General features: G+C 47.8%; 1 protein-coding gene across 13 annotated transcripts in view; it reads left to right on the forward strand.

Annotated features, from left to right (window-relative positions):
* Nucleotides 1–13,269, forward strand: part of lpp (LIM domain containing preferred translocation partner in lipoma) — a 123,768-nt gene that overhangs the window by 50,549 nt on the left and 59,950 nt on the right. For all 13 annotated transcript variants that reach the window (XM_027007729.3, XM_035524541.2, XM_035524539.2 and 10 more), the window contains one exon: nt 9,837–9,937. In XM_027007729.3, the coding sequence (XP_026863530.3) occupies nt 9,837–9,937 (101 nt within the window). The remainder of the gene's footprint in view (nt 1–9,836; nt 9,938–13,269) is intronic.

The raw sequence follows: 13,269 nt of genomic DNA on the forward strand, positions 1-13,269 counted from the left end.
TAAGACGAATATAATTTGGGAAAGGTGTTAGCTTATATATAAATTCATTTTCAAATCACACGTGCACACACCCACACCCACTTTAGTTCCTCACCCTGCAAGTGCTCTGCATAGGTGTGAGTGTCTTCAAGACTGACGGAACAGCATGGCTGCCTTAAGGGAACACCAAGAACACGGCAGCAGTGTCTAGGACAGTTAATTCATACTTCAAACAGTCTCTAATTCATGACATTCATCACATATATTTCATATATTTTTATTTTATTTTTTTAAATGGAGAAAATAGTCAAAATAAACAGACTGGGTGTGTCCAAACATTTGACTGCTTCTGAGATTAAAGCCTGTTTCTTTTGTCTTCTTATCTTAAATCCATCATATTTATTCACGTTCTTTTGCAGATTTTGCACATTTTGTTCACGGAAGTGGAATTATTTCTGTTCTATTGCAGTTTTAGTTTTCCTTTCTTCTTTTCTTTTGGCATTCTGTAAAGTTAAATGTTGTCTGCCTGTCCCGATGTTCGCCCAGCCAAAAGCAGGCTCCTGTGTAGCCAAGTCTTTCTCAGACAAATCATTTAAGATGTCTACAATAGCATATGAAAATATATTTGATCAACTTTCTAACTAAATACTTTTTTAACATGGTTAATATTTTCATGTATAAAACAATTTGCTCACCCAAACCTCAAAGTTTTACAAACTGGCCAGTATCTAAGTTTTAATTTTTCATGCCAGAAATTCATATAAAGGATGTTTCACACAGGGAGAAGTGAGTAAACTTTGCAAATTTTCAAAATGCTTTCTGCAAAAGAGCATGTGTGAGAAGAAAAAACTGTGAGATCTAAAACTAGAAATATGTCAACTAAGTGTGCAGTTAGGCAAGAGCAGAGAGCGCAACAGTGAGCAGCTGGCCAGGGCCTTGGTTAGGAGATTGCAACATGACGGTAATCTAAATACTTACTTTCAGAAATGGAATCCAGACCTCTCACCAGCGCATTATCTCAACTCCACTGTCTGTGTTAACGCTAAAGAGGAGAAAATCCTAAAACGTGGGCGTGGCTGAAGAAAAACCATGTAGACGAGATGCTTGCTTTGGTGCGTTAAACAGAAAGATGTGCGGATGATGTGGGGTATTATAATGCCCTAGGCTCTCCCCAGCTCTGTTTTCTTTCAAACAATAATGTAAATAAAAGTTATCTAAAATGTTGTGGGCTCCTTCAAAGCAATTTGCTAGTTGAGATGGTAATATTCTTAAGCAGGGTTACTTTTTATGCTCACTTCAGTTGGATGACCATAATTCTGCCGTGTGTTGTTAGAAACGCTTTAGAAACTCTCAAGGCCACTGTTCTGAACCCTGCAGCCGGCGTGCGCTCACTTAAAGAGCAGTGAAATGTCAACTAGTTCTGCTCGTGTGTTGTGAATGACACAGAGGAACATTGCGTGCACTCCGGCTGTGGCGGGCTGACAGACGTGCTCCAGCCATGGCTTTTGTAGACTTTACATAGTTTAGCTTAGTTGCTGGAGGCATATGTGTTGTTGACAAGGAAATCCAATTGTTCAGATCAGAATAATTATTACTTTATATTTATGAATTTAGTTGTGTTTTTAAATTCAATTGAATATAAAAGTAGTAATAATAATAATAATAATAATTATTATTATTATAAAGAAGGGTGCAGGGAGGGATCGAGATGCTAGCGAACATTTGGAGTGTCTTTATTCTCCGTGATAAAGAAGCACAGTGGTATGCTGGCCAAAGAAAATTGAAAGAAAAGCACTGTGTGTTTAAACTGAGGCGCTGGGACGCTCCCAGCGTCCAGTTCACGGCAGCGAGGACACCGGGCTCTCTCTTCGTCCAGCAGCACCTGATCAACCTCCGGGTCCCCTGTTGAGCGGGCTCTGTGCACCGGGCTCTGAGTGGCGCAATGCCTCTATACCCAGGCCCGGGCTGGCACGGTATATGGTCCCCCTCCTCTTTTGCTTTGACACCACGGTATCGTCCCCCCGAGTCCCCACATCACCTAGACTTCCTTTTATTGTACTTTTGTGTTTGGTTTCATTTTCGCTTCAGTTGGAGATTCCCGTTGGCTTCCTTCCTGTTCCTCCATGTTCTACGCCGTCGACGTTAGGGAGACGACGGCTGTTCGTGTTAATGTTTATGTGACGTCAAACTGTATGTGTGGCTGATTTGAAGCAGATAATTAGCATAATTCAAATTGGTGGCGAAGCTCGCTGCTAGATTGGCCTAGAGGCTGTGCCGCTTTGCACGGGCAACCGGCTGGCTGCTACACCGGCTGGCTGCTCGTGGCGTGTCTGGGGACGTTGGTCAGATTTGGGATGGAGACCGACGGAGAGCTTCTGGCTGCTGTTCTGCAGGCTAAAGAGGCCATGCTGAACCAAACCCGGAAGAACTGGAACGTTGGCTGTCTTTTTAAAAGCGTGCTTAAAGGGCGTCTCGCGTCTTTAGATACACCAGACGGGACCACCAGAGAGGCAAATCCAAGCGCTCGGCCAAATTATCGCTTTTTGCTTCTCGGCATCTTGGCTGCATGCCCGTTCTCTCTCCTCCCTCGTTGTTACTTTCTTGGAAGGCCCTCACGGGTGTGCTTCAGGAATCCTAATTTATTTGCGCTAGTCTCGCACTAGACTCGCAGCTGTCTCCGTCTGTCTCATCACATGTTTTCAGACACCTCCCTGTCAGGGGCAGGGAACACTGAACACCACTCAGGTCAAAGGTCACTGTCCTTGTTCAGGCCAGGACAGGAAAGATCGTGACCGAAACTTATTATAGTTCTGACCACGCTTTCAGTCCCGTTATCACATGGCTGGCAGGTGCTTCTCCCTGGTCCCGCATGAAGACGGCAGGATGGGATGGCAGGGGGGTGTTGGGGGGGGTGTTTTGGGCGTGGTACACTCGTGTTCCCCAGTGCTACAGTGCTACCTCCAATCTCCACTGCAGATCCTTCAGGATGTATTCTGGGCTTTCATATGCTGATACGCATCACTTCCTGTTTATTGTCGGCATCCACCCTGAATGTTGATGCCTTTGACGCGTTCAACGTCCCTGCAGGCAGGCACAAATGCTTTCACGATGGCGTCCCTTCTGACTGTTTCTTTGGGTCCGACTTGGAGACTGCAGCATGGCGAAGAATTGCTCGGACATCCAGTCCGGGGCGCTTTACCAAACACGCCGCCCTTAACGTACGGCTGGCGAATTCCCGGGCTTTTCCGCCTTGAACTTTGACCCAAAACCCACAAACAATCCTCATTACAGCCTGTCAGTGTCATCACGCGCTTGCGTGTGATTGAATAACAATTAGAAGTAAGAGAAGCACGGTTTCCTCTCATGTTTAGAAGACCTTATCCTCATGGTGTTAATTAACAGTTCATGCTGACGGTTAATAGCAGCATTCCTTTCTGGTGCAGTTAACGAACCCCAACAGATGCCTGCGCACCCTGCTCAGTACAAATGTTCTCCTTGACCCCAACTGTCTTAGCACTTGAAGAAGAAAGGACTTCCTGAGGTTGGAACAATGGTTCGAACAAGGTAGCCACATCTTCAGCATGGCTCGGACCAGTAAAGGACAAGTACAGTGGAGTGAAGGGGAGAGGCTGTTGGGAAAAATATCGTCACTTCACCAAAAAGTGGAGGGCCCGCCTACCTCGGTTTCCTGATGAGCACGCAAGAGACGCAAGTGAGCGCGCGAAAAGTCTCCCCGTGCCGTCCCTCTGTCAACGAGACTGTGGCGTGCGCGTGTGTGTGTGTGTGTTGTGATTTTGGTCAGCAGAGAAATGCTGGGAGGACAAGAGGCACAGACTGCCTTTGATCTCTCGCGCTCTCGTATCGATCGCGCTGGTGAGTGGGCGAGTTCTCGGAAAGGCGTCGGGTAGCTGCCGAGTGCCTGCCACTGTGCCCTGCCAGCCACAAACAAGAGGCTCAGCTGACAGAGCCCCCGACATGCCAGTCTGTATGCCAGTCAGTGTGCCGGTGGGAACCCTGAACCCAGTTCAGCTGTGTGTGTTTTTGTTCTTTGTTTGTGGCAGAGTGCTCCTTCAGAGTGATTTTTGCTTCATCCTCTAAATAAGCAGTTGAACAATTTTATTTATTTATTTTTTACTTCCAACTTTTATTTTCAGACATTTTTTCCTCAGGCGTAGACTGAAATGTGCTAGCTTTCAAATAAAACAAAACAGCTTGTTGCAGCAGCGACATCCGGCACCGAAGCAGATAAGTGAATTACACATAAAAACTTTCGTTCGAAATGACTTCTGTCACACTCCAGCTTCCAAACTTTCTTTCATTTGAATTAAAGTGGCTCATGTCAGTAACGTGGGCTTTTTAAATACCACTGAAACCTTGAGCGTCTGGTCCCTATTCTCCACTTCTGTACATCCATGCTGTCTGCAGGTGCAGGCTTAGCAGTGAGTTCCTACATGGTCGGGTATCAACACGACTTTTACGTGACATCTTCATGTTGGTGTCTAGCAACTGGTTATTGTCTTTTTTTGTCTTTTTTTTTTTTTGGGTTGGAGTCCTGTGTCAGGCTCACTTTACAGAGTAGCAAAGAAATGGCATTAGACATTCGAAACTAATGCAGATGTTTTTTTCCCCCAAAGCTATCAGCGTAGTACTTTAGTGCTCTTCGTGTGAAATGGTGTGTGCACTATATCTTATACCGCATGTTTTTCAAGCTCTGTGCCCACCTTTTTTATTAAATGTATTAAAAAAAAATTATACTCTGTATTTTTTTTTTTTGTCATTTTTGTTCTGGCTGCAGTTTTGTGTCTCTCTTCTGATATCTCCCCCCCCCCTCCTCTCCTCTCCTCTCCGCATGGCTGGCCATCAGCTAACTGACTGCTGTTTGTTACGTCAGACTCCCCGCGGGCAGATGACAGGAAACCCACCAATGAGAATCTCACCGTTCCTATAGAAACCACAGGCATAAGCTGCCAATTTAGACGCAGTGCACAGCAAGCTCGCTCTCCCCCCTCTGTGTTTGTGAAGAGGTATTGTGATGGAGGATGTGGCTAACAGCTGGCCATTTGTGTACATCCACCATGAGTTCACTGTGACCTCGTTTTTACAATAATCTACTTTCACTGTCTTTTCCTTTCACTGTACTCTCCTTTCACTCTATTCTTCTTTCACTGTTCTCTCCTTTCACCGTATTCATCTTTTAGTGCACTTTTCTTTCACATTTTCCATGTCACATTCAAGGGCCCTTTTGTTTTCCTGTTGTTTTCACTCTGTGTTAAATCACGTTTCTGTTGCCTTGTCAGCTGACACATATTGTTGAAACACATACATTTTCACATATGTTTCATGGCACTTTGCACAGTAGCACTTCAAGGAACATGAATTCCCTTGAAATGTTCTAACACCGGTGTGCACTGGCACTCCCGGCCGTACCCCCGTTCAGAGCCGGGCGTGTCCTCAACTAGCCCTGGACCCCCGCGCTCCTCCTGCTCTCTGACCGGGGAGCTTTAGAATACCTGGCATTCCTCTTCCAGAAAGGAGCTCCTCCCGCTCACCCGGCTTGCGTTCCCGTGTTTTAGTTTCAGCTTCTGGACACCAGCACGCACTACTGATCCCAGCATGTGTGCATCTAGCCTGCACTGCCTGCCTTTAACGCTTGACAGGCATCTGCTTCCTCTGCCATGTTGTCTGCCCATAATGCTTTGTTGCCAGGCCAGAATGTTTGCTTGGAGTTTCACCTGCATGGAATTCTGGAGATATTTCCTGCCAGGGGTGCTGTGTGTGAGCCAAATGTATGCGGTTATCGAGGTGGCGGGATGTGTTGCTTGGCGGGAAGTCTGTAGCCCTCCACCTCCCTCCTCCTGCTTCTCTTCCTTCTCCGGTATATTTACGTCCTGCTAGGCCTCGTCAAGCTTTTGGTTTTCCTTTCCTTTGCTCCTGGTGGTTTAATCCACCTCGGTCCACCTCAGGTCTAAATCTCCAAACTTCCTATCCCATCCCTGCAAAGCTCCGCTCGCGTCCGAAAGCGCACAGCCCCATGGCCCTGGGAGCCCGAGCGGGGCCATCCAGAAACGGCGCGGAGCTGTAAATCAGTCGCCGCTAAGTAAGGGCGCAGTTCCGTCAGACAGCCGGTAGCGAGGAGCCGTCTGGGTAATTAGGGCTAAAACGCTGTGTTTAGCGCTCTTCCCCGCCACGCCGGGGTGTGGACGTTTGTCTTTGTGCGGGGATAAAGCTTCAGTGGTCCCACAGAGGTCGTCGTGACCTTGCTTCTCTGTCTATAAGGAAATCGTGGGTTCACAGGATTCGTGGTCTCACGGTGCCAAGTGCATCTTTTGAAAAGTGTGCTTTCCACTGAGATCTCACATTCTGTTGTGCTGGACCGCAGAAGAGAAGGGAATAAACGGATTAGGGCAGCACCGTTTCACGTTTATGGTCATATCATCTGTAGATGACCCACAACTGCAATTTTTTCATTCGGTTGATAGATTCTCAGCAAAAGAAAGAAACTCCATGCTGTATGAGTGTATTAGAAAGCAGGTCTCCAGGTGATCACATTCATTCCTGAGCTGCTCCCAGGTCAGTTGTGGTGCTCTTCTCTGCAGCCACATGAACCCAGCAGTTACTGTTGTTTACTTATCATTTACCTTGATGAATACTGTAGTGGTGTAGTTTCTGCTGTAAATCACACTTATTCAAACCAACCATAATAAACAGTGCACACGGCCCTGCTCAGAGGCCTTCCTAAATTGCATACTTTCCCAATGCTCCCACATCTGCCTCTTGCATACTAAATAAATAATAATAAACACATTTTTTATGGATAAACCAAAATGCAGATTTTTGTACATATATATAGTTTTTTATCAATACTTATTGTAGTGCAAACACAGATTCTTGTTTCACTACAGAGACTTGAATGTTGAATGTACTTAACCGAGGGCAAAAAAAAAAAAAAAAATCGCTGGACAAGTTGTCTGAAATGTGTGCGCAAGCTCTTCTCTTGTGCAGGGAGTTTGGGGTCGTGAGTCCTAATAGCCTTCCAGACTCTTCTCCGTCTCCTGAATCAAACCCTTAACAACATCCATGTTCTGATTACCAATTAGCCTTCTCCTGGCCCTCTCAAACGACTTTAATTGCTGATTAGAGTTCAGGGCGCACGGAACAGCCACTTGTGCATAATGGCCCAGTAAAGAGCGACGCTAATGTGGGCTATTAAGTAGGAGTTTCCTGCTGCTTCTCTACACGAGCGAGAGCGCAACGGCCGGGCCCCCCGCCCGCCGCAAATAGAGCCTCTTGCATTCGCGGCACGGGCCCGTGCTCGCCGCCACGGGCTGCTCCGGCGACCTGCGGGGCCGGGCCTGCTGACCTCTGACCTCTGGACACCCCCAGAGCATACACGCCACAAGCAGTGGACGATTGGGCATCGTGCAGTCCGTTCACAACATCGCACTAGAGGCTGCCGTACTGTTCAGTACCAGTCAGTCACTTTATTCCTTTTTGTTAATAAGCGTATTTGTCTTTGTTTGTTTTAGAGAAGCTGTGTGTTTTGGAGAAAAGGATAAAAGTTTTCTTTTTATTTCAGAATCCTTTACCTTCATGCCACGATGGACAGAGACATTTCCTTTAGAACATTCCTGCAGCTTAACGAGACCCTTTGGGGACCTTAACGGAAAGGACTTGATATGTTTCAAAATGCTCTTCTAATTTCAAAGACACATTAAGTGCGGATGTGCGTGTAAGTGCAGTGTATTTTGGGCTGCCTGGCGTGCTGTACAGGTTTAATATTTCTCACAGCACACTTTGCATGGAACAGCCGTTGACTGACTAGTGTGGCGCAAGCAATACAGGCACTTTTGCCTGTATTTATTTGACACACATCTTAGTTGCAGCAGAGAGAAGTACCTTTTTACAAAAAGAACAAATTTGTCATCTTACATGTACACAGGTGTGTAAATGTAATAAAATATTATTTAGATAGACTCTGGTGTTCATGTACAAGACATATAAAAAAAAAACTAGAATAAATGTTATTGTGAGTATAAACCAAATGGTTCCATGAATACAGGGATGACCTGTCATACTGTGCGTTAGTCAGACATTTGTGTGAGGATTCATTTTTGTTTAAATGTAGTACACCATAATCGGTAGTACATGTAGCCAGCAGCATAATTTATGATGGGTGTGTGGGTGTGGGTATGTGTGGGTGTGGGTATGTGTGTTTGTGAGTGTGGGTGTGGGTGTGGGTGGATGTGTTTGCCAGCCTGGCTGTGTCCATATCTGATCTAGCGTGTCTCTGTTTTATTGGCAGTAATGTGATCTTGGAGGGGGGGGGGTTCCTGCCGATATAGTCGTCATCATTTAAACACCACTGCCACCTTTTAAAAAAAACTTTAAAACGCCAAGATCTTCAGTCTTAACGAAAGGAGGTTGAAAACACAAGCCATGTCGTTCGCCGAAGTGCAGTGAGACAGCGTGTGGGCAGGGCAGGTAACCCTGCAGTGGCAGCTCACGCTAAACAAGTTCTGAACGTTTTGTGTGTCAGGTTAAAGCAGGTGCTGGCACCTCAGCCTTGACGCCACTGCTGGGAGGGCTCGAGATCAGAGACGTCTCCGCTCCGCCAGTCGCGGATGAGTGGTTCCAGCTCTTCCGTTCCCTGACACAAAATTCCCAACCAACTTCATCTCTGAGCGCCATGCTTGTGTCGGGATAATGAATCCAGCATCAGGCTGCGGTTTACAAGCAGCATAGTGCAGCAAACCGGGATGGGTGTGAGGAGGAGGAATGTGAAAGTTAAAGACGCCAAAAAAGGGGGCCAGTGTAGTGATCTGGAGCGAACGAGCACAGCATTCTGCCCTTCCTTTCTCTTTCTCCCTCGTCCTTGGTTTGGGAATGCCGGAGAGACACTTGCAGCCGCTCCGAGCGAAGGTTGCAAGGTTATTACGTAATCCGTTCACAGGGAGAGCGCCTCTTTAATGTCACGCTCCCAGCCTAAGAGAAGTGGCGCTGTGCAGAGCAGGGGTCTAATTTATGGATACAGTCACTGTACTGGGGAATTTACTCAGCCTGCCCAAGACCAGGGTTAATTAATTTGGTCAGCGGACTTTGATAAACTGCATAAATTACATCAATTAGTTTCTAATAAAAAAATAAATAAATAAATTAAAAAAAACAACGAATATAAGGTGTAGAAAAAGAGGAACGTTGGGGGGTGAACTAAATTTCAAGCCTCATCAAAGACTTAACACGGCAACAAATTCCTGCTGTCTTGTAAAAAGCTTTTAATTTACAAAGCGCACATCTGGCTTGGTGCTTAGACTTGCACAGTCAAATTAGCCGGTCCAGGCCGGGCAAGATCTAATTTAGCAGCACAGTTCTTCATGGAGGAACCCAATCCAGGCTTCGTGCTGGACTTTAGAACTAATGAATTTTGCTTGTTTGCTTTCTCCCAGCCAGACAAACGCCCCGTTACACTCGGTTTGAACGGTTTTCATTCTCAGTAAACACCATTAAACACCTGCTCACCACCGATTAGGTAATGTTGTGTAACCAAATTGTTGCAGTTACATGTGTTTATCTTCTAGGGAAAATATGGTTAGAATGTTATCCCTTTCACACACACACGCGTACATTTTGCGAAGAGGTGCGTTTTGTTTCGGATGTCCTGCCAAAATTTTCTAAAATGCAAAAACCAGTGACTCAGCAACGTGGGGATTTTCACTAGCCCATGTCACATAAGGAACTGTGTGCTCCGGTTTATCTCACAGTTTCTCATCGCTCCTTTATGGTGCGTTCAGATGTTGATCCGACTGCTTTGCAGGTGCTTGACTTCTCTGACCTCTGTGTGGTTTTTCTGAACTGCGCAGGTGACTACCCTCCCCCGCCCCCACCCATGATGGACGCCGGGACCCTGCCATGTGCCATATCCTCACCCCTGCCTCCACCAGTGGACGACTTTGGCTTTCAGGTGAGACTTACACACACACACACAAAAGCAACCCTGTGGTAAAACCCAGTCCCTCACACCCATTCAAACATGTTTCTGGCAGTGCTGAATCTGATGGCCTGTGACCCTGTGCCTTATGACCTACGTTTTCAGGCAGTGAGGCAATAGAGAAGACTGACCCCTATTGGCTCACCCCAGTCACTTCCCCCTGTGGAGATGCTCCCTTAGAGACAAACAGGTTTATAGATCCCCCTGTCTAAGCTGTTGTTTTAAATTTAGATTGCGTTACTGGTGTTCTTGGTGTAAACCGTAATGCTAAATGCAGCTGTTGGGGCTACCTTAACATATATATCGTTACGGTAAGGTAGCAGTATATGATATGATATCAGTGTGCAGTTATTGTTGTTTATCATTGTTTTGTTCTGAAACGTAGTCACTTTCCAGTGGATCTGTGCGTTGATTTGTTTGCTGACACCATCCGCCCCATTAAAGGCGCGATGCAGTGCTACCATCGGGGCTGCCGCGGCTCACGGTCAGCCTCAGTCTGTTTAACCCTCGTCTCTGAAAAGCTCTGTGTCCTCCAGGAGGGCGTGAACGTAGGAACGACCTCTGCCGAGGTCCTTCCTCCAGACGGGTGGAGGATGTCGGTCAGACAGACAGGCTTTGTCATTCTGATCAGCAGAGCAAAGGATGGTTTGTCGTCCCTCCAGACTGGGGGAGGTCTTGCTCGCTTAGACAGAGAAATTAGTCGCAGTCTCAGAGCTGTAGCTTAACCGGAAGCTGTGACTGAGATTGCCGAGTCAGTGCAGCAGTAAGCTGTGATTTCACACAGAGAATGTAGACAGTTTGGCAAGGCATGTCCCTAGAGTCCTCCACAGGGCCTGTCCCTGGAATTTTCCTTTACACAGCAGCAGTTTCTTTTTTAACAAACACTTCCGATCGCTGCGGCCTTCCACACGCACATGCAGCTTTCATGAATGAGGGTTCGGAATAGGGATGTTGACTGATCCTGTGCGGAAGCAGAACTAATAAGAGGAAGAGGGCAAACTATGCTTGTGAACATGAAGAACTAGACCAGACCGCAGCCGCGTCTCTGCTGGCTTCCCTGAATCCAGTGTGATGTGGTGAGGTGTGCTGGGATATGCACAGCCACACCACGGGAGCTCATCGCGAAGCCCCGCCCCCTTGCTCTGCCCCGCCCCCTTGCTCTGCCCCGCCCCTGGCACTCCACCCCACTTCGCTCATCTGCTGCTTTCCTTCTCCAAGCCTTTAACCTGAGTCTTTGCCCCTCATGCTACAGTGAGGCTAATTTCTCTGGCGTCTTAATTATGCACTCGGCGACGGGCCAGAGACCCTGCGCACCGCGCAGGGGAATGTGTTGTGTGCCTCCGCCCCCGTCCGTTCTACAACTGTGCCGTTAAATGTCCCATAAATTGCTCTTTATTGACCTGTTGGTGAAGTAAGCATGAATCGTAGATGCACGTACCTCCGTTTCCATAGGAACGTGCCCTTGTGTTCAAGCATTTTCTCTTTCTCTTAACCTGCATTCAAAACATAGTTCCAGTCTTTTCAGTTGTATGCCTCTATCATTAGAAATAATAGCACCCGAATTCACTGTGACATTGAAATTGCCTTAATGTGTGCTGAGATTCAGCTCAGCTGGATGGGTGTGTGTGGGTGTGTGTGTGTGTGTGTGTACGGGCGTGCATATTAGTGATATTTGTAACCCAGACGTTAAAGCAGTTCAGTTTGGTCTTCAGCTGAGATGCTGCCATTGCTACCATGGTTTGTTTGCCTTCTCTCCTGCGCGCTGAAGAGTAATCAAAGGCCCTGAACGAAGGCCAGTTGGGGCCCTAATGGGTTATGACATGGATTTCAAAACACTGATCTGGTCTGCGCACTCTGGGCCAACGGGTCATCCTAGTAGTCTCGTCTCCTCTCCTCCCCTCTACACACCTGTCCTCCTCTCCTCTCCTCCCATCTACATACCTCTCCTCTCCTCTCCTCCCATCTACACACCTCTCCTCCTCTCCTCTCCTCTCCTCTACACGCCTCTCCTCTCCTCTACACTCCTCTCCTCTACATACCTCCCACCTCCTCTCCTCTCCTCTACACACCTCCCATCTCCTCTCCTCTACACTCCTCTCCTCCTCTCCTCCCCTCTACACACCTCTCCACCTCTCCTCTCCTCCCATCTACACACCTCTCCTCCTCTACACACCTCTCCTCTCCTCTACACACCTCCCACCTCCTCTCCTCTCCTCTACACACCTCCCATCTCCTCTCCTCTACACTCCTCTCCTCCTCTCCTCTACACACCTCTCCACCTCTCCTCTCCTCCCATCTACACACCTCTCCTCTCCTCTCCTCCCCTCTACACACCTCTCCTCCTCTCCTGTCCTCCCCTCTACACACCTCTCCTCTCCTCTCCTCTCCTCTACACTCCTCTCCTCTACACTCCTCTCCTCTACACACCTCTCCTCCTCTCCTCTCCTCCCATCTACACACCTCTCCTCTCCTCTCCTCTCCTCCCATCTACACACCTCTCCTCCTCTCCTCTCCTCTCCTCTCCTCTCCTCTACACGCCTCTCCTCTCCTCTACTCCTCTCCTCTACACACCTCCCACCTCCTCTCCTCTCCTCTACACACCTCCCATCTCCTCTCCTCTACACTCCTCTCCTCCTCTCCTCCCCTCTACACACCTCTCCACCTCTCCTCTCCTCCCATCTACACACCTCTCCTCCTCTCCTCCTCTCCTCTCCTCTCCTCTACATGCCTCTCCTCTCCTCTACACTCCTCTCCTCTACACACCTCCCACCTCCTCTCCTCTCCTCTACACACCTCCCATCTCCTCTCCTCTACACTCCTCTCCTCCTCTCCTCCCATCTACACACCTCTCCTCCTCTCCTCTCCTCTCCTCTCCTCTCCTCTCCTCTACACGCCTCTCCTCTCCTCTACTCCTCTCCTCTACACACCTCCCACCTCCTCTCCTCTCCTCTACACACCTCCCATCTCCTCTCCTCTACACTCCTCTCCTCCTCTCCTCCCCTCTACACACCTCTCCACCTCTCCTCTCCTCCCATCTACACACCTCTCCTCCTCTCCTCCCTGTGTGTAGGGTTTAATTTAGTTCCGCATTCTAAAAATGCAGACACGTCACTCCTGCTGAGAGAAATTCCCAGGAACCTTTCGGCTCAGCTGTGTATGGTGTACACCACTGCAGGTTATTACGTGCTGGGGTGTGTGTGTGTGGGTTTTTTGTTTGTTTGGTTTTTTTGGTTAGGGTCTATTAAAAGCGACAACACAAAACAAAAAAAACACAAAGCAGTTTTTTCCCCCTATTTTGCATTCTG

Source organism: Electrophorus electricus, chromosome 7 (assembly GCF_041902795.1).
Source record: "Electrophorus electricus isolate QZ-2024a chromosome 7, ASM4190279v1, whole genome shotgun sequence".
NCBI classification, from domain to species: Eukaryota; Metazoa; Chordata; class Actinopteri; order Gymnotiformes; family Gymnotidae; genus Electrophorus; species Electrophorus electricus.